The sequence below is a fragment of the Capra hircus genome, assembly GCF_001704415.2.
Source record: "Capra hircus breed San Clemente chromosome X unlocalized genomic scaffold, ASM170441v1, whole genome shotgun sequence".
In the NCBI taxonomy this organism is placed as follows: Eukaryota; Metazoa; Chordata; class Mammalia; order Artiodactyla; family Bovidae; genus Capra; species Capra hircus.
In genome coordinates this window covers 19,231,679-19,253,803 of record NW_017189516.1, presented here as the reverse complement: position 1 = coordinate 19,253,803, position 22,125 = coordinate 19,231,679, and the positions used below count along the sequence as shown (strand labels likewise).

At 41.9% G+C, this 22,125-nt stretch overlaps 1 protein-coding gene across 2 annotated transcripts in view; it reads left to right on the top strand.

Moving 5' to 3' along the window:
• The first annotated feature begins 389 nt into the window (after nt 1–389).
• The window catches only part of SLC9A7 (solute carrier family 9 member A7), a 171,762-nt gene continuing 150,026 nt past the window's right edge, over nt 390–22,125 (top strand). For both annotated transcript variants that reach the window (XM_018043844.1, XM_018043843.1), the window contains exon 1: nt 390–851. In XM_018043844.1, coding sequence (XP_017899333.1) covers nt 524–851 — 328 coding nt within the window. In that variant the 5' untranslated portion in view covers nt 390–523. The remainder of the gene's footprint in view (nt 852–22,125) is intronic.

Below are 22,125 nucleotides of genomic sequence, written 5' to 3'. Positions count from 1 at the left end.
AAACATTTCATGTGGTCCCAGACACAGGAATCGAGACCGCACATCCAAGAAGATGCTCTTGCCAGGCACGGGCGACCTCTGGCGTCCCATTTACGAAGCGCGGCGGCGAGTGCCCAGAAAGCGGCCCCGCGAGCCCAGATGGCCTGGCCAGGTACGCCGGGACCGAGGGAGGAGCGCAGTGAGGAGACGGGCCCGCGGCTCGGCCCGGGGGCTAGAGGGCGACAGGCGACCTCGCTGGAGGTGGGAAGGGAGGCTGGACCGGGTTGGGGGGGGGGGCGGGACGCGGCGCGGCGGGGGGCCGGACAGGTACGCGGGCGGGGGGCGGTGCTTGGGGATCCTGCGCACTGCGTGCGCCCCTCCCCCAGCGCGACTCCCGGCGCGTCCCCGGTCCCTGCCCGGCGCGAGCTGGAGGAGGAGCTGCAGCGGCCGCGGCTACTCGGGCAGGTCGGTGGCGCCAGGGGAAGCTACCGACGGTGCGGGCTGCCGGTCCCAGCGTGCAGGAGGCGCGGGCGGCGCTGGGGCCATGGAGCCTGGTGACGCGGCGCGCCTCGGCCCGGGGCGGGCGGCCCGGGCGCTGCCAACGCGGCTGCTGCTGATGCCGCTGCTCCCGCTGCTGCTGGGTCGGGGGCTGCGCGGGGCGGCCGCGGCCTCCTCCTCTGGGGCGGCGGCTGAGGACAGCAGCGCCATGGAGGAGCTCGCCACGGAGAAGGAGGCAGAGGAGAGCCACCGGCAGGACAGCGTGAGCCTGCTCACCTTCATCCTGCTGCTCACGCTCACCATCCTCACCATCTGGCTTTTCAAGCACCGCCGGGTTCGCTTCCTGCACGAGACCGGGCTGGCCATGATCTACGGTGAGCACACCCCGCACCCTCGCCCACCGTCCCCTACTCCCCTCGGGCACCCGTGCTGCTGTGCTTCTCCCCACCCCTTCCCCGCCCCGCGCCGCCTTGTGCTCCCCCTTCACTTGCCGACGTGTTTCGTTTCTTTTCCGTTTCCCGCTGAGACAGTCTCGGCTCCCAAGGTCAACTGTCTGCATTTTCGGGCTCCCTATTACCATGAAAATGAATTCCACCTCATTTCGACGTTTCTTCCAGGGGAACCGGGAAAATGAAAGGCACCGGGGTGGTCTGGTTCAGTCCAATCGGTTCTGTTTCAGCTTCGCACCCCACCCCTCGCGCCCCCGCCCCCAGCCCCAGTTCAGCTCCACAGGATGTGTGTGGCGGGGCAGGAGGGGGTGACCTCCTAGGGATCGCTCCGCCCCAGGAGGCAGGCCACCGTGAGGGTGGGTAAGGGCTGAGGTTTCCTCGACTTGGGTAAGGACTGATGGGGCTTGGTGGATGCCACATCAATGGTCAGCCTGGGTGGGCGCCCAGTTCTGACATCTGTGTTCCCGGATGTCTTGTGAATGAAGTCGGAGCTTGAAGCACTGTGAAAGGTGAGAGTGGTCCAAGACCTACGGTGATGTACTGCCATGGCGGGCCCAGTAGGGAAGATGGGCACGCCTCCCACCCTTGTGTCCAAGTGGGAAGTTATACCCACTTGCTTTCTTTAAGAGAAGAGGAGCTTTTGCATTCCTCCGTTTGTAACAAGGACGCTGCTTTGAAGATACGTTTAAGGGTGTATGCAGAGGAAAAGTAGTGGTTTTAATTCTGGAGTCAGCCTTCTTTTGTTGTGAAAGATGGACTATGCCATCATCCTTTTCTGAGTTTAATGGCACATGGTGTATTACATGCACAAGGGTCAGCACAAATCTTGGCGTCACTGCATGGATGTCAGCCGCAATCTGAATCATCCCTCTTCCCCTGCCATGCCACCCCCTCCACCCTCACACCTGCCCTCCATGACATGACTTCAGATTGGAACCAAGTATTCTCCTTTTGAATTTAATTCAATAGAGTTAAGGCCCAGGTTGGCATCTTCATGTGAAATAGATGAGTCCACTTAATGACTGTTCCCAGTAGGAAACATTTGACTTCATCAGTTATACTGGAGGGATCTCTCCACTCAATTTCCATTCAGGATTCTGTGATAGAGAATGGAAAGTGAAAACGTTAATCTTTAATGTGACAGTTACCCTTGGCCCTGGGCCTTACTTATTCATGGTGCTTGATTGTTGACAGCCCTGGCTCATGGTCACCAAGGTTATGAAGTGCTCTCCGGGAGCCCTCTAGGTTCTAAAGAGACCTGGCCTAAACAGGTCTTGAATTGAAGCAGGACTAGGTCTAAAACTGAGTTTGGTTATTGCAAATTACAGATGTGAACAAAAAACCTGGCCATTCTTGAGGTTTGTGGTTTGTGTCAATCTGTGACAAATGACTGATGCCCAGGCTAAAGCAGGTAAGCTCGAAGGTTTCCTGAGCTGATAGCAGAGTGGGGAGTTGAAACATGTCATTTCAGGCGGTTGACTCTGAGCAAATGAGCATTGCCTTTAGCCATAAAAATATTTTTATTTTATAGCTCCTAGATCCAATTCATTAAAGTACAGTGTGAATACTTTTAGAAGGTAGATTGGACGGGCTCATAAATACATGCTCCAAGTGCATGGAAAATGAGATTTAAAAATATATTTTCTGAGGAGTACTCCATGTTCTTAGGAGCTCAGTTGCCTTTATCTTAAGGCTTGAAAACAGCAGTAGAATTTTCCTTTGTGGATATGTACTTTTTAAACTCATCTCAATCTCTTAGTCATTGGGATTGTGCTACCAGTGTACTGTTTCACTTTGTGTTACGGAAATCTGGTTTAATTGATGATGTTCAGAAAAGGCAACATCCTCTCATAGCATTCACTGTAATTTTCTTCTGTCTTTGGCTTTTAGTGTTACTTTGAAATGCAGTAAGAAATTTGTTTGTCAATATGTGATGTCCTAGGTTCTGCCAAATATTAATATTTTGATGTGGATTGCCTATAACTGAGAGAAAATATTTCTTTTTTTCTAAGAGATATTTAGTCTTCTGTTTTAAGTTCTGCCCCCCTCCCAGCCCCAAATCTGAATTCTGATGTCATTTGATTAGCTAACTAAATATATATATATACACACACACACATATACTTAATGGATAGGAATTCTGATTTTAAAAAATTCAATATGAAAATCTTTGAATACTTAAGTGAATGCAGTGCAGATTTCAGGACTTCTCTTTCTCAGTAGAAAGACATCAGATTTCATTTCTTGATATCAGTAGAGGAAGTGAGTGTCCTCTGAGTAATAAAGGGCAAAATGATCTAAGGAAACATTTGTTAAGTATCTGCTGTGTACTGGGTGCCCAAGTTAATTTATGGAGATAACCAATTAAACTTTTAAATGTTGGTAGGTTTTCATGAGTGAAAGAGTTCAACTGTGAATTTCAAAACTTTTACCTTGAAATGAAAAAAATCTAATTCCTGGCACTTTAAAAAATACTTAAGTGGTACTTTGAGAGGAAAGGCTTTAATATTTAAAATAAATCATGGTATATATATATAAACAATATATTAATATATAGTAATATATTAAAATAAATTGTGATAATATGTGTATTTGCTGGTATAGTCATAAAACATCTCTAGGAGGATATGCAGTAGCCTAACACCATTGGTTTCCTTGTAGGGAAGGAAAAAGGTAGGTGGACCGTAGGGGTGGGAGGGAAGACATCACTTTATATACTTTTGTGCTTTTTTTTTTTTTTTTGAATTTTGGAAGTGGAATCACCTAATAGCATGTCCATGCTTCCATTCTGTGGCATTCTTGTGGCATTTTAAGATACTCCTCAAATCATCCAGTTTGATGCCCACTACTCCCTATTTAAATCAAATTGCTATTAATTTTCTGTGACTTTTCAGCTGTTGGCTGTACCCGTGGAACTTTTGGAGCCCTGGGTCTGGAATGGAGACATAACTGGGAAAGGGGGGAGGTTTTCCCTCTTTTTCCTTTCTCCTTTTATCTCATTGACTCCAAAGAAGAGTTGATGTACTTTAGGAGTGGTGTGCACAGACAGATCCCAAAGGACCTAAGGACTGTAAGAGACACACTGTGAATACTTAGCACTTAAATGGAAAGGAATTCCACCACCCACCAAGGGACAGTTAGAAGCACTCCTCCTCCCTGACCACTGGTCCAGGCAGCTACCAGGGAAGGTGACCATAGACTCTCCAGGGACCTTGAAGGCAGCCGCACCCCCCTCCCCCCACCCCCTGCCAGACCCTGTGATGAGGGCTGCAGGGCAGCGGATAAGGCGCTCGCCTGGCATCAGTCTAACCTGTTTTGTCAGTGCAGGGAGCTTCCGGCTGTCTGGCTCTGTACGTGATTAAGTGCCATCCTAAAGTTACCAAGCCCCTCGTGTTTGTGCAGCAGAAATAGCAAGTGTTTGAGGAGGAAAAGGTGGCATAAACAGACTGTGTCAGTTAATTGTGGTTCTCTCTTGTGTGTATAGTAGTTCCACTTTCCCCATAATGTTTTTGTGACAGCTGATATGGGTCCAAAATATCTAACTTTGTCATGCTAGCCTACCACCTGCTTCTTGCTTGCCCCTCCTCCACACCTATCAACTTTTCAAGTATGTGTTGTTCAGAACCTTCCAGGTTCCATGGACTGTGGCCTCATTGTTGTTTTGCTGGTGCTGGATTGCTAAGCACAGGCTGAGGGAGGGTTCATAGGCAAAGTCTGAAAGGGGAAATTATGGCTTTTTGCAGTAGTGTGAAAGTAACATTTGAGCCTGTGAACAAACATTTCAGAACCACAGTCTTCCTGGTTAATTGGGAAGCTCTGTATAGTCTCAGTTTGGTACCGGATGCCCTGGGTTCAAATGCTGGCCCTCTTACTTGTAAAGCTGTGTAACACTGGGCAAGCTCTCTGAACCTTTGTTTCCTTTTTTCAAAAATGGAGACAGTGTCACTCACTTCACAGAATTTTTGTTATTGTGGTATTGTAAAGGTCAAGTGTGGTGTGTCTGCTGCTGCTGCTGCTGCTGCTGCTGCTGCTGCTGCTGCTGCTGCTGCTGTTGCTGCTGTTGCTGTTGCTGTTGCTGCTGCTAAGTTGCTTCAGTCGTGTCCAACTCTGTGCGACTCCATAGATGGCAGCCCACCAGGCTCCACTGTCCCTGGGATTCTCCAGGCAAGAACACTGGAGTGGGTTGCCATTTCCTTTTCCAATGCATGAAAGTGAAAAGGGAAAGTGAAGTTGCTCAGTCGTGTCTAACTCTTTACGACCCCATGGACTGCAGCCTACCAGGCTCTTCTGCCCTTGGGATTTTCCAGGCAAGAGTACTGGAGTGGGTTGCCATTGCCTTCTCCTACTTACTTGGTAAATATTAGTTCTCATTTTCAATTTAGACTTGTGGTTCTTTGGCCAGCATTGCTACTTGGGTAGAGTCCTGCTGTAATTTTAAAAGGCAGTAAGATACAGTTAGTGGGAGTGATGAGAATTGTCATTTCCTTTTTTAAAAAATTTATTTATTTTTAAATTGAAGAATAATTGCTTTGCAGAATTTGTTGTTTTCTGTCAAATATCAACATGAAGCAGCCATAGATATACATTGTAATTTTTTGTGGGCCATTTGTTAATACTTAGAAAAGAATTTATAAGGTAGCTGTTCTACTCTTTTATCCAGTAGTCTCCATTCTTGGGCTTTATTTTTCAGAAATAATCACATTAGCGTGTTACACTATATAGATGACAATATTCATTGCAGCAGGAACAAGTTGCAATACTCATTAAGAAGGAACTGGTTAAACTACAGCACATTCTCACTAAGGAACACTGTGCAGTTGGGAAAAAGGTGTTTTGAGATGTCCTTTTAAGGCAGCTCACTTAATGTTGTGGAAAAAACAAGGCACAAAGCAGTATGTATAGCATTTCATTTATTTTTTTAAAGTCCTGTGATATAAATACATAAACATGATATATATACGTTTACATATGACATGTATGCATCTCTGGAAAGAGGCACAAACTTTGATAGTGGGATCAGTTGTTGGGAGGGAGGAAAGGGAGATGTTACTTTTCCTTTTATACTCTTCTGAATGGCCTGAACTTTCTATAACACTGACCATTACTTCTACAATTGAAACTTTTAAAAATTAAGCAAACAACTTTTTATAGCAAAAAATGCATTAGAAACAGATCAGTTATGTGGTTAGGTAGCATTTGTTACTTAAAAGTTATAAATGGAAGTAAAATGTATCTTAAAGTTAGAAAAATGACATTTCCTGAAAACATTTCTTAGAGCCTTTTTGGAGTGATGTAATTAGAAATCACCATTTCACAACCCCCAAAGACAATTAACTTTGACAAGGATTTTCAATGAATTCCAGAGCCATAGGTGAGAGGTTGTGGGGGAACATGGTACTTGCATGGTGTTGAATATTACACCACAGATTACTTATCTATCACAAAGGAAAGAAGGTGCCTTTACAGTAGAGAGGTCTGGCAGTCAGCATCTTATAACCAGGTCATCAAATTTATCCTTGGTCCTCATGGAACTGTCCAATATTATGTGCCTCCTGTTGTGTTACAAGAGGAAGCAGACAGCTTTACCTGTGTGGTATTCATCCTTCAAATGCTTCATCTGAATCTAATGGAGGTTTTAGGGGCATCTTCCAGTTGATAGGAAATATAGGGGATAGGGAAATAAGTTATAAAATACCGTGTGAAAACAGACATATCCAAAATATGGGACAATCTGTAAGACAATTGTCCTGGCTTCTTCCAAAAGTCTGTCTATGTCAGGGGAAGCAGAAAGGCAGGATAAGTGACTGAATTGTGTTCTCTCAAAAATTCATATGTTCAAGTCCCATTCCCCAGTGTGATGGTCTTTGGAGGTGGGGTCTTTGGGAGTAAATTAGATTTAGAAGGGGTCATGAAGGTGGAGTTTCCATGATGGGATCGGTGCCCTTATAAGAGGAGACCAGATTCTCTCACTATTCTGCCATGTGAGGATAAACCATCTGTTACTCTCATTAAACTCTCTGTGACACTGTGAAACTCTAACAGTAGGTTTCATGAAATGGTTAGGCTCACATGACTTGAGAATCTGTAACTTCCTGTTCATTTCAGTGTTTTGGTTTGATTTTCAGGTTCACATGTCTTTTGAAAAACTGCCTCTGTTCCACTTAGAAGGGCATATATATATGTTAGGAGACTTTTCTCTTTTGGTTAAAGCTTGCTCTCTCTCTTTTAATCAGTGTAGCCATCTGTATTAGGGTAATGCTAGCTGTTATAATTGGAGAAGGAAATGGCAACCCACTCCAGTGTTCTTGCCTGGAGAATCCCAGGGACGGGGGAGCCTGGTGGGCTGCCGTCTCTGGGGTTGCACAGAGTCGGACACGACTGAAGCGACTTAGCAGCAGCAGCAGCAGCTGTTATAATAGACCAACCCCAAATTTCCATGGCCTAACTTGAGAAACCTTCATTTCTTTCTCATGTAATGGGCCAGTGCAGGGATCTGGCAGGTGGCTCTCCATGTAGTGGTGATTCAGGGTCCAGGCGCCTTCCATTTTGTGACTTATCTGTCCCTTGGGCCGTTGGAATTCTCCCCCTCCAGCCCATGAAGGAAGGACAGAGAAGAAGATCACAAGGGGAAGACTTACATACTAAACCTGAAAGTGGCACACATTGCTTTGCTGTTTCTGTTGGACAGAATTTAGTCACAAGGCCACATTGACCTGGAAGGGCAGCAGGAGGATGTAGTCTAGTTGGAGTAAGAGGAACAGGTTTGGAAAGCAGAGCTAGCCAATCTCTGCTGAAGTATTTAATTAATACTTTGTCATACATAATCCAGAAAAGAAACATAGTAAGATTTGCATGCATTTTTGTTGTTGGTTGTTGATAAAGTAAATTTTCAAGTGATCCAGTTTGAACAGGGCGTTCATCTAGAGTTTTATGAAGCTGTTTCAATGAACCTATCAGTATTGCCTGGAGAGCTTGTTAAAAATGGCAGGTCTGGCCCCAGACTGATTGAGAATGTCTCAGTGAGGCCCAGAAATCTGTGATTAAATGCATTGCCAGGGATTTTAAATACTGAAATTTGAAACTCACTTCTACAGAATATTTGTTTTGATCCTTTAAATACATTCACTACACTGCTTGTAATTAAATAAATGTGGTAAAAAATAGCACCTGTTTATTGAGTACCTGCTATGGTCAAGCACCATATTATTTTGCATAGTTTAAGCCATATAACCTTAACAGAAAATGTAATGACTGTATTATTGGTTCCATTTTGCCAGATGAATAAATTGAAAGTTAGGTTTAGTACCTCATTTGTTTAGGGTCACACATTTTAGATTGGTAAATGGGGATCTATTGAAGGATGGGATCAATAGGTTGAGGATGTATTTGGCTAGGATAGAGGGAAACCTGGATTCTGCCCTGATCATCTGTTTCCAGGAGGTCTTTGAGGGAAATTCATGCCCAGAGTATAAAACAAAGCAAAGTGACCCTTTATTATTAGCTGGGGCTTTGGCTTCAAATTCCAGTGTACAGCTGCAAGGGGTGAGGTTGGCCAGTTTGGAAGAATCCCTTTTCCTATGCTAGATTGACCTTGGGCCCTTGAATCCAAGTGAAGCTAAGATACCTGCTCATTTGTATTCCAAAGACCACATTCCAGGTGTTACTCCATTGCTATGCGTTATGGACTGAATGTCTTTGCCCCTCAAAAATCCTATGTTGAAATCCTAACTCCCAGGGTGATGATGGTAATGGGATGTTTGGCCTTTAGGAAGTAATTAGGTTGAAGGTGGAGCCCCTCATGAATGGGATTGGTGCCCTTAAAAAGAGGCCCCAGAGAACTGTCCATCCTGTGAGGGTACAACAGGAAGTTGGCAGCGTGCAACCTGGAAGAGGACTCTCACCAGGACTGGAACATGCTGGTACCCTGGTTTTGGATTTCCAGCCTCCAGGACTGGGAGAGAGAAATTTCTCTGGTTTATAGGTTGCACATCCTGTGGTACTTTGTTACGGCGGCCTGAACTAAGACAGTATGACAGAAGGCTTCCGGTGTTATGGGGGAAAATAGTCAAACAATGATCAGAGTGGCTGCTCTAGGCCTTCTCAGGTGGGAGCAGTTGCCTAAAAGTATTCTCATTTCTACACATCACTATCACAGAGGTGGGGAGGCAAATTGAGCTGGGTCTGTCACACTCTTGGGTCTCTCTGCTCTTACTGTGCTAGTTGTCACAGGCATATCAGTCTCCTGGACAGAGTTTCCAAAATATGTTAGAAAGAAACCCAGTGCAGGCCGGAGTGTCTTTTGTTTGGTGCTGTCTTTGTCCTTAGAACAGTTGTAACACATAGTAGGTGCTATGGCAACATTTACTTAATGGATTCTACCTTGTCTAACAAAAAGATGTTGTAACACCGCTTAGCACTAAAGATCCTTCAAGTTCTTGTGCTTCAGATTTATGCTGAGAAGGAATCTTTTGTGAAAACATCTGCTTGAATCACAGAGAACTGTTTAAGGAAGGAGAATGAAGGGATAGGTGAATAGATGTTTGCAGAAAATTGTATATGTAGCTGATAAGCCACATGGTGGTTTTTTTCTTTTTTCTTGTGGTAAAATATGTATAACATGAAGTTTGTCATTTTGATTATTTTATCTGTATAATTCACCAACATTTGTAACATTTATAAAATTGTGTGGCTATCATCACTATTTCCAAAATGTTTTCATCTCCCCAAACAGAAACCTTACACTCATTAAGCAATAATGCCCCATTCCTCCCTCCTCCTAACCTCTGATAACCTTTAATTTACTTTCTGTCTCAATGAATTTGCCTATTCTAGAGACTTCATATAAGTGTATTCATATAATATTTGATCTGATTTTTTTTCACTTAGAATAATAATTTCAAGGTTCATCCATGTTGTAGTAGGTATATGAACTTCATTCCTTTCTGTGGCTGATTAGTATCCCATTGTAAATATACACTATATTTTGTTTATTCATTCATCAGTTCAGGGACACTTGGGTTGTTTCTACCTTTTGGCAGCTGGTGGTATAATGCTGCTGTGAACATTTGTATACAAGTGTCTGTTTGAGTTCCTATTTTCAATTATTTTGAGTATATACCTTTAAGTAGAATTGCTGGGTCGTAAGGTAATTACATGGGTAACTTTTTGAGGAACTACCAAACTGTTTTCCAAAGTGGCTGCAATATTTTACACTTCTTCTACAGTGCACAAGGGTTCCAATATCACTGTATCCTCTCTAATATATATATATATATATATTTTAGTAGTCACCCTAGGGACTTCCTTAATGGTGCAGTGGCTGAGACTCTGCACTCTCAATGCAGGGGGCCTGGGTTTGATCCCTGCTCAGGAAGCTAGATCTTATATGCCACAACTAAGACATGGTGCAGCCAAATAAATAAATATTTAAAAAAAAAGACAGTCACCTCAGTCATTGTGAACTGTTAGTTTATTATGGGTTTGATTTACACTTCCCTAAGGAAAGACATAAGCATCTGAATGCAGAGTTCCAAAGAATAGCAAGGAGAGATAAGAAAGCCTTCCTCAGCAATCAGTGCAAAGAAATAGAGGAAAACAACAGAATGGGAAAGACTAGAGATCTCTTCAAGAAAATTAGAGATACCAAGGGAACATTTCATGCAAAGATGGGCTCGATAAACGACAGAAATGGTATGGACCTAACAGAAGCAGAAGATATTAAGAAGAGGTGACAAGAATACACAGAAGAACTGTGCAAAAAAGATCTTCACAACCCAGATAATCACAATGGTGTGATCACTCACTTAGAGCCAGACATCCTGGAATGTGAAGTCAAGTGGGCCTTAGAAAGCATCACAAAGCTAGTGGAGGTGATGTAATTCCAGTTGAGCTATTTCAAATCCTGGAAGATGATGCTGTGAAAGTGCTGCACTCAATATGCCAGCAAATTTGGAAAACTCAGCAGTGGCCACAGGACTGGAAAAGGTCAGTTTTCATTCCAATCCCCAAGAAAGGCAATGCCAAAGAATGCTCAAACTACCACACAATTGCACTTATCTCACACACTAGTAACTGCTAAGTCACTTCAGCCGTGTCCGACTCTGTGCGACCCCAGAGACGGCAGCCCACCAGGCTCCCTCGTCCCTGGGATACTCCAGGCAATAACACTGGAGTGGGTTGCCATTTCCTTCCAGTGCATGAAAGTGAAAGGTGAAAGTGAAGTCGCTCAGTCGTGTCCTACTCTTAGCAACCCCATGGACTGCAGCCTACCAGGCTCCTCCGTCCATAGGATTTCCCAGGCAAGAGTACTGGAGTGGGGTGCCATTGCCTTCTCCTACACACTAGTAAAGTAATGCTCAAAATTCTCCAAGCCAGGCTTCAGCAGCACGTGAACCGTGAACTTCCTGATGTTCAAGCTGGTTTTCGAAAAGGCAGAGGAACCAGAGATCAAATTGCCAACATCCGCTGGATCATGGAAAAAGCAAGAGAGTTCCAGAAAAACATCTATTTCTGCTTTTTGACTATGTCAAGGCCTTTGACTGTGTGGATCACAATAAACTGTGGAAAATTCTGAAAGAGATGGGGAATACCAGACCATCTGACCTGGCTCTTGAGAAACCTGTATGCAGGTCAGGAAGCAACAGTTAGACCTGGACATGGAACAACAGACAAGTTCCAAATAGGAAATGGAGTACGTCAAGGCTGTATATTGTCACCCTGCTTATTTAACTTATATGCAGAGTACATCATGAGAAATGCTGGGCTGGAAGAAGTACCAGCTGGAATCAAGATTGCCGGGAGAAATATCAATAACCTCAGATGTGCAGATGACACCACCCTTATGGCAGAAGTGAAGAGGAATGAAAAAGCCTCTTGATGAAAGTGAAAGAGGAGAGTGAAAAAGTTGGCTTAAAGCTCAACTTTCAGAAAACGATGATTATGGCAACTGGTCCCATCACTTCATGGGAAATAGATGGGGAAACAGTGGAAACAGTGGCAGACTTTATTTTTTTGGGCTCCAAAATCACTGCAAATGGTGATTGAAGCCATGAAATTAAAAGACGCTTACTCCTTGGAAGGAAAGTTATGACCACTCTAGAAAGCATATTCAAAAGCAGAGACATTACTTTGCCAACGAAGGTCCATCTAGTCAAGGGTATGGTTTTTCCAGTGGTCATGTATGGATGTGAGAGTTGGACTGTGAAGAAAGCGGAGCGCCGAAGTATTTTGCTTTCGAACTGTGATGTTGGCAAAGACTCTTGAGAGTCCCTTGGACTCCAAGAAGATCCAGCAAGTCCATCCTAAAGGAGATCAGTCCTGGCTGTTCACTGGAAGGACTGATGCTGAAGCTGAAACTCCAATACTTTGGCCACCTCATGCGAAAAATACCCTGATGCTGGGAAGGATTGGGGGCAGGAGGAGAAGGGGACGACCGAGGATGAGATGGCTGGATGGCATCACTGATTAGATGGACATGAGTTTGGATAAACTCTGGGAGTTGGTGATGGACAGGGAGGCCTGGCGTGCTGTGATTCATGGGGTCACAAAGATTTGAACATGACTGGGTGACTGAACTGAACTGAAAGATGTTGAGCATTTCACATGGTCATTGGCTGTTTGTATATCTGTTTGGAGAAGTGTTAATTCACACCTCTGCCTGTTTTACAAATTGGGTTATTTTTTGTTGTTGGGTTGTAGGAGTTCTTTGTATATTCTGAATATTATTCTCTTATCAGATGTGTGGTTTGCAAATTTTTTTTTTCTATCCATTGGGTTGCCTTTTCACTCTGTGATAGTGTCCTTTGATGTGCATGGTTTTAATTTTGATTAAGTTAAGTTTATGTATATTTTTTCTTTTGTTGCTTGTACTTTGGTATCATATCCAAGAAGAAATCTTTGCCAAATCTAATGCCATAAAGCTTTCCTCCTATATTTTCTTCCAAGAGTTTTATAGTTTTCAGTTCAGTTCAGTCACTCAGTCGTGTCAGACTCTTTGCGACCCCATGAATTGCAGCATGCCAGGCCTCCCTGTCCATCACCAACTCTCGGAGTTCACTCAGACTCATGTCCATCGAGTCAGTGATACCATCCAGCCATCTCATCCTCTGTCGTCCCCTTTTCCTCCTGCCCCCAATTCCTCCCGGTATCAGAGTCTTTTCTAATGAGTCAACTCTTCGCATGAGGTGGCCAAGGTACTGGAGTTTCATCTTTCGCGTCATTCCTTCCAAAGAAATCCCAGGGCTGATCTCCTTCAGAATGGACTGGTTGGATCTCCTTGCAGTCCAAGGGACTCTCAAGAGTCTTCTCCAACACCACAGTTCAAAAGCATCAATTCTTTGGCGCTCAGCTTTCTTCACAGTCCAACTCTCACATCCATACATGACCACTGGAAAAACCATAGCCTTGACTAGACAGACCTTTGTTGGCAAAGTAATGTCTCTGCTTTTCAATATGCTATCTAGGCTGGTTATAACTTTCCTTCCAAGGAGTAAGCGTCTTTTAATTTGATGGCCGCAGTCACCATCTGCAGTGATTTTGGAGCCCCCCAAAATAAAGTCTGCCACTGTTTCCACTGTTTCCCCATCTATTTCCCATGAAGTGATGGAACCAGATGCCATGATCTTCATTTTCTGAATGTTGAGCTTTAAGCCAACTTTTTCACTCTCCTCTTTCACTTTCATCAAGAGGCTTTTTCATTCCTCTTCACTTTCTGCCATAAGGCTGGTGTTTATATATTTGCCTGAGCTGCACAGCTTGTAGCATTTTAGTTCCCTAACCAGGGATCAAACCCGGCCCTGGCAGTGAAAGGTCTGACTCCTAACCACTGGACTTCTTAGGAATTCCCAGTTTTAGCTTTTAAGTTTAGACTGTTGATCTGTTTTGAGTTAATTTTTATATATGATTTTTAAAAATTTCCTTTTTGGATTGTTCATTACTAGCATATAGAAGTAGGACTGAAGTTTTTTTTTTTTTTTTTGGCGGGGGGGTGGTGTTGATTTTATACCCTGTAGCTTTGTTGAATTTGTATAGTTTTTTTTTTTTGGTGGGGGTGTGTGTATTCTTTAGGGTTTTATATGCAAGGGAAAAAGATGTAATAGGTGGAGTATGAAAGAGTCTAGATGTGGGCTTCTAAAGGCGTGGGGTTTTACAGAATAAGCTTCTTCCAGCAAGTAAATGCAACAATGTGTGCACAGTGTTTCTGCCTAGCAAAGCTTTAAGACTCAGATATTTTTTTAAAATAATGACTGATTAGGTACTCTTACCAAAATTTCTGGTTCCCAGAAGAAAGCAGTTGTACTGTATGAATTACATTTGTAGAAGCTATCTAGCCATATTCAGTATTCCACGCACATGAAACAACCTTATCAATTAGTAGCATGGGGGATATTTTGCAAAAGGTCAAATTCTCAGGAACTATTGTATGGGTCAGTCATACAAGCAGGCCTCCTAGAGACAGCAACATCCGGCCTATTATATTAACTTATTCCTGAAGGGTGGTATCATCTGACTGTTAGCTTTTTGTGCTCCTGAGGCTTCTTCGATTTCATGACACTTTTATTTTTAAAAATCATCTCTTTTTTAGATTTATTAATTTTATTTTAAAAATTATCACAAGTAATATTGACTTTTGATGTACAGTTTTATGAATTTTATAACATGTATAGATATGTGTAACCACCACCACCACAATTGAGGTGAATATGGATTCCTTCACCCTAAAAAACATGCTACCACACTGCTCTGACAGTCACTGACCTGTTGATCACTATTGTTTTGTCTTTCAAGTATCAACATAAATGGAGTCCTTCAATATGTAACCTTTTGGGATTAATTTTTTCACTCACCGTAAGGCCCTTAAGATTTAGCCATGTCATTGCAAGTATCTATAATTAGTTCCTTTTTATTGCTGAGTTGGATTTCATTTTATGGATCTACCATAGTTTGTTTGCAAATTGAAGGACATTTAGATTGTTTCCAGTTTTTTTGTGTGTGATTATGAATAGAGCTACTGTGAACATTACTGGCTCTCCTGGTGTCTCATTGGTAAAGAATCCGCCTGTAATGCAGGAGATGCAGGTTTAATCCCTCCATGGGGAAGATTCTCTGGAGGAGGAAATGGCAACCCATGCCAGTATTCTTGCCTGGGAAATCCCAGGGACAGAGGAGCCTGGCAGGCTACAGTTCATACAGTCCATACACTCCATGGGGTTGCAAAGAGTCAGACAAGACTGAGCTACTGAACAAGCATGAACTATGAACACAGGTTTTTGTGTGAATGTAAGTTTCAATTTTTCTATGATAAATACCCAGGATTGGGATTGATGGGTCATACGGTAAGCATGTGTTTAGCTTTATAAAAAAATTGCCAAACTGTTTTCTAGAGTAGTTGTACATTCCAACCAGCAATATATGTGTTCCAGTTGCTCTGCATTCTCTTCAGCACTTAGTATTGTTAGTATTTTTAATTTTACCCATTCTAATAGATGTGTAGTGGTATCTCACTGTGGTTTTAATTTGCATTTTCCTGATGCTTAACATCTTTTCTTGTACTTATTTGTCATTTTTCACATATTCTTTCTGGTGAAGTGACTGTTCAAGTGTTTTGCTCATTTTCTAATTGTATTGTTTTCTTTGAATTTTGAGTTCTTTTTATATTCTGGAATTAAGACCTTTGTTAGATATGTAACATGAAAATGTTCTCTTCTAGTTTGTAGCTTTTTTTCATCTTACAGTGTCTTTTGTAGAGCAAATGTTTTCAATTTTGATGTAATCCAGTTTATCAACTTTTCCTTTTTTATTGATTATGCTTTTGGTGTCATGTCTAAACATTTTTTCTTTAACCCCAGGTCAGGAGGGTTTTATTTTCTTCTAAAAGTTTTAAGGTTTTGCATTTTGTACATTTAGATCTGTGATTTATTTGGAGTTATTTTTTGACTAAGGTAAGTTTAGGTTGAGATTCACTTTTTTGCATATGGATGTTTCATTGTTGAAAAGGTGATCTTTTCTTCATTGAATTACTTCTGCAAATTTTTCCAAACTCAATTCCTTTTATATATATATATATATATATATATATATATATATATATATATATAGCCATGTCACACAGCTTACAGGATCTTACTTCCTCAACCAGGGATTGAACCCTGGGCCCTGGACAGTGAAAGCACACAGTCTTAACCACTGATTGCCAGGGAATTCCCTCAAATGCCCACATTTGTGTGGATGTATTTCTGGACTTCCTCTTGTGTTCCACCGATCTCTATATCTAGCTTTTTGCCAATACCATACTATCTTCCTTGCTGCAGCTTTGTAGTGCATCTTAGAATTGGGTAGTGTGAGTCCTCCATTTTTATTCTTTTACAGAATTGCTTTGGCTGTTTTATTTCAAATCTTCTGTATTAATGATTTTCTATGTAATTCTATCAATTATTCACCACAACTTTAGAGCACTTTTATCATGCCCCCCCAAAAGCCCTGTAGTCATAATCCTTTCAAATTATTCTTTCTCCTCATAGGCATATGCTTATTTCTTCTGAATACCTGAGGGAGAGACCTCTGTGGAACGCCAGGATTCTCTCTCTGTTTGGGTCTCCTTTCTGGTACTCAGTCCTGTGAACTTTAGCTGCCTTTGTATCCAGAATCCCAGCTTTGTCAGTTTTGGGAGTTAGCTAGACATGTCTCTGTTTCCTCTCCTTGTTTTGTGGCTTGGAAACTTTCTTAAGGCAATAAGCTGGAGCAGTCAAGGACTTACCTTATTACCGCCCCCATCTCTCAATCACCTCTTCTTCATTGCCTCCTTTCAGTGTCTTGAAAACCATTATCTCATGTATTTGTGTTTGTTTTTGTTTCAGGCATGAAGCTAATTCCAGTCCCTCTTTCTCTGTCTTGTCTCGAAGTGGATGCCTTAATTCCATAGAGGAGTTTTGGTCTTTTTTTTTTGGTCATTGTAACCCCCATACACACTCTTTTTGTATTACTTATATTGAAATCTGGACTTCATGTTTGTATCTGTGTTTTTATACAGCTGTGCATTTTTTATTTGAGGATAATTGCTTTACAGTATTGTGTTGGTTTCTGCCATACCTCAACAGCTATGCATTTTTATATACACATGAACACACATTTAAAACAAGCCTACCATGGATGATCTTATTCTAGTCTAGGAATCTGTTGGCTATTGTACATTTTTTACTAACGAGAGAACCAGGGAAAGAAACAATTGTATTCATTAACAGAGTAGGCTATGAATGAGCTGGAGTGATTCTCTTTAGTGGTATGAATGAGAAAATTGTCTCTTTTCAATGGCAGTGTTGTGCAGAGTGTTTATGATGGCACTGGAGAGAGACACAGACAAGACGGTAATACTGCAGTGTCACCTGAAAAAAAATGCATGACATGAAAGTTGTGAGTTTTATTTGGGGGAACTTCTGCTAAGAGGTAATGGAGAAGCCAGAATATGTATGAACTGGTGGGCAACTGTATTGGCTAATGGTTTGATCTTTGTAGAACTGGAATGACAAGCAATATTTTTTCTTTACAATAGTGATTTTTATTCATTGTGGGGATATTTGGTAAAGGGTGGAGCTCTGATGTGGCAGATGAAGTCTCAATCCCAGTCCAGTCAGAAAAAAAGAGGCAAGTAGTTCAGTAGGAGACAGTTGTAAAACAGGTGTTGGAAAAGCTGAGAAGCCAACCAGGGTGCATTGGAGTGACCTAGAGATAAAGCAACAGCAGGAAGCCACTGTCACCCCTAGGGTGGACATAGGGAGAAGGTGGTATTACCAGAGTCGTGGAGTGAGGTTGCCTGAGATACCCTCTCCTCTTTCCTCTCACCCTCTTGTCTCTCACTGGTGCCACCCATTGGATGAATTTAACTGGAAGCACTTGGAAGGGGGCCTGGAAATGTAGATTACAGGAGTTCCTCCTTGATTCCTATCCCCTGGAACATGTAGCAGGACAACAAAGGGTAGAAGATGGATCTGAGGTCACATAAGCCTAGGACTGGTGTGAAGATCCTTCCTCAAATTGAATGTCCATTCTGAAATACAATATTTCTAATACCTAGATATGGTCCAGAAGGGAGGAGGAAAGCTGCATGGTCAAGGGTCCAAGGAGCCAATATTCCTGTCAGCAGTCTGGGGGAAAAGAAGCTAGGTGTTGAGGTAAAAGCTGCATTTGCTATGATAATATATGCCTAAAGAATGAGATGAGATAATTATGATAAATAGTTGTTCACAGTTGAAATGTTAAGTATCTGCATGAACAGATCCCACATTAGCTATTTTGTAAGCTTATCTACTGATGCTGTTTGATTGAGTTATTATACATTATTTAAGGAGAGGAAGTGATGGTAGATATGAGAAGAGAAGGAAGGACCCTTATGGTTTTTATTTATTTTTTTTTGGCTTTGCTATGTTGCTTGTGGGATCTTAGTTCCCCAACCAGGGATTGAACCCAGGCCATGACAGTGAAACTGCTAACCACTGGACCAACAGGGAATTCCTGGAAGGACCTTTTTTGTAGTGTAATTACCATTATAATTTAATATACATGTTATTCATCTTTGTAAGCAAAATGGTAGATATTTCTGTAACAATGTCTTTTTGTTTTTTAATCACAGGGCTACATTAACAGTGATACCCTAGCATCTCTAAGCCCTTTATTGATGAGTTCAGCCAGGGAAACTGTGCCTGTGGAGGGTACTAATCTCTGAGTTCATGTTTTAGAGTGATATCTCTTTAATTTCTACAATTCGGTTAACTAGGAACACTCCTGGTTACAGTTGGGTTTCTGTAAAAGAGACATCTCCAGGGGAGTGAGTCAGTTAAGCACCTGCTGTATTCTCAGTCTCCACCACTGGTATGGAGGGCCTGGTTAGGCCCTGCAAATGACACAAGGTCAATGATACAGGTTTGAGTTTAGTCTACCTCAAAAGGCCAAATGGACGTCAAACATTTTGTGTGTTACAGGAACATATAAGTTGGTGAAAACAAGTTGTTTGTGTGTGTGTTTTTTTTTTTTTTTTGCCTTACCACACAGCTTGTAGGAATCTTAGTTGCCTTACCAGGGATTGAACCCACACTCTTGGCAGTAAAAGAACAGAGTCCTAACCACTGGACTGACAGAGAATTCCCAACAATTGAAATTATTGTAACCCAGGCAGGTATATCAGTTATTTCAAACTGGTCAGAATCCTTAATTAGATATCCACACTTTAGGAATGTTCAATCTTTCAATTATTTGTTGGATTAGCAAAATGTCCAGTGAGTTGTTAGTACATTGTAATTTGCTTGACACAGTCTTTCAGTGTTTCAAATATCTAGACTTTGTGGGAAAAGACTGCATGTAAAGTATAAGTACACTTGAAAAGCTAATGAACAGCCTTCTGGTTTCAGTTCAGAGATGTGCACTGTAGAGTTCCCATCCTTAAAACAAGAAAAAAGCTAGACAAATTGCAAATTCATGATTTTTCTTGAACCCAACAGAACACTGAGGTTTCTGGGCATACTACTAACCCCAAATCAGAAGACACAGGTGTCACTGTAGGGGTAAATAGCACGGGAACATTAGCTTACCTGAGATAGACACTGCTGAATGTCATATAAGCCAGTAAGATCAAATTGTTAATGAATTGCCAAAGGTTGGGGGCCATAGGTTTAGAAGGTTCTCACCCTCTTGCAGGCTTTTCCTTCAGGGTCCCCATCAGGTCCTCCCAGGGAAGATCAGGGAGATTCCTGAGAAAGTGTCTCCTGCATGCTGGCTAGGATAGTGGAACAACAGCCACTGCCCAAATCTGCTCAGACATATCTCCTCATCTCCCAAAGGAACAAAAGTTTTCATTTGTGGGAAGAAAGGGAACAAAAACAGGTAGAAACCCACTGCACCTGGGAAAGGAGAGCAGGAAAAACAATGAAGCTATATTCAAGCTCTGGGAGTAGGTGATGGACAGGGAAGCCTGGTGTGCTGCAGTCAATGGGGTCACAAAGTGTCGGCCCTGACTGAGTGACTGAACTGAACTGAACTCTTAGGGGAGGGAAGGAACATCATCATTCTGAGCCCAGAAGTTTGCTTTGGACGAGGATCACATGTTTATGAAGGCCACAGCCTCAAGACCCAGGGCCACAGTACCTATCTAATATTGAGAACTGATCCAAACAGAAGAGACTGCCCCCATTTCCCACCTCCCTGCTTCCAAGCCAACAAACATCAAGTAAAGACAGCAATAGAATTGACAAAATGGAATCATAAAAAATACTCAGTAAAGCCTAGAGAAAGCAGAGAGGAAAAGACAAATGAAGAACAAATGAAACAAATAAAAAACAGTTAACAAGACAGTAGATTTTAATCCTGCCAGATCAGTAGTCAGTAATTACTGATCACAATTAATCAGTAATTTAAATGTGAAAATGTGAATGGTCTAAAAGACAGAACTTGTCAGATTGTATTTTTTTAAAAGATTAAACTGTATGCTGTTTACAAGGAATCCACTTTAAATATAAAGGTACAGATTCAGAATAAAAGGAATGATAAAGATACACCAGGCAAGTGTTAAACAAAGGAAAGCTGAAGTAGCTTGTTAATTTCAAATAAAGTAGACTTCATAACAAGCAGGGATTTGAAAAATCATTTCACCTTTATCATATAATGTAACATAATTACAAGAGTGCTATCCCATCACCTTTGCCATATTCCTTTGGTTAGAAGCAAGTTAGAAACCCTACCCACCCAAAACATAGGTAGTCCTCACTTTGCATCAGTCTGATATGAACGAATTTCAGTGACCATGGTTAAATAGCACCAGTCCCCTAACAACATAGTTCAAATTTTGCTCAGTCGTGTCTGACTCTTTGACCCTTTGGAGTGTAGCCTGCCAGGCTCCTCTGTCCATGGGATCTCCCAGGGAAGAATACTGGGGTGGGTTGCCATTTCCTCCTCTAGGAGATCTTCCTGACCCAGGGATCAAACCTGAGTCTCCTGCATCTCCTACATTGCAGGCAGATTCTTTACCCACTGAGCCATCAGGGGAGCCCATCCTATATTAACTGTGAGTGATTTCGTAAAATTCAATCTTTCCTGCTAACTGTTTGTACTACATAAATAACAGGTGGACATCAAGATGAGTGACCAATCTTTCAGAGTCTGTCCGTGATGGTCACCACCCACCTATTATTCAGTTCATACACAGACAGCAAAGCTTGCAGTTGGGTTGCTTCCTTGTCTCTCAGTGACAAACCCATGTGACATTTTGGAAAAATGGATAACTGAAAGAGGGAATTGGCCAGCAAAGATGAGAGTGCAGCAGACATGTGAAAAGTGACAACACTGGAAGAGAAATTTGTATCAAACATAAAGGGAATAATAGAAGAAAGAGTTGGTAGCAGAAATGTCAACACTGCCACCATTTGAGAAACACTAGATATACAGCTAGATGAACTTAGTGAAGAATTTATTGATATAAACGAACAAAGTGGTTGTGATGAAAAGGATGATGACCCAGAGGAAGTGATGCCAGGAAAAAAAAAAAAAAGCACTTCAGATTGAAGGAGCTGTTGGAGAGATTTCAAGACACAAAAAGTGCTAAGGATATAATGTGAAGCCGATCCTAACCTAGAAAGGAATGTGACAGTTCACCAAGGCATAGAAAAGATGCTTAGTCGGTATCCCTCTGTAATGTAAATTATACAGTGAGAAAAAGAAAGCAAGCACTGTTCAAACTACTTTTGATAAGTTTTTTTTAACAGAAAAAACTTTTAATGCTTAATATTTTGGGTGTTCTAAAGTATACTAAATAAATATTAGTTTTGTTCTCTTTTCATTTCTTTTACATTTATAGCCAAGAGTAAGAGTCTTAATGTTTTGATGACATTTTTTAAGGATCATTGAACAATTATGTTTTCCCCATTGATTATTAAGATTGCTTTCCTTGCTTTCAGTTTGCACAGTTGTTTTTGCAGTCCCTATTACCCTGGGGGACTGTTTATACTGTTTAGTGATTAAAAAGAATGAAGTAGTGATTCATGCTAAACCATGAATGAACCTAAATATTATGCTAAATGAAAGAAGTCTTGCACAAAAGTTCGCCTACTGTGTGATTCCATTTACATGAAATGTTTAGAAAAGGCAAATGCATAGAAACAGAAAATAGATTAGTGTTGCCTGGAGCTGGGGGTGGAAACAGGTATTAACTGTAAAATGG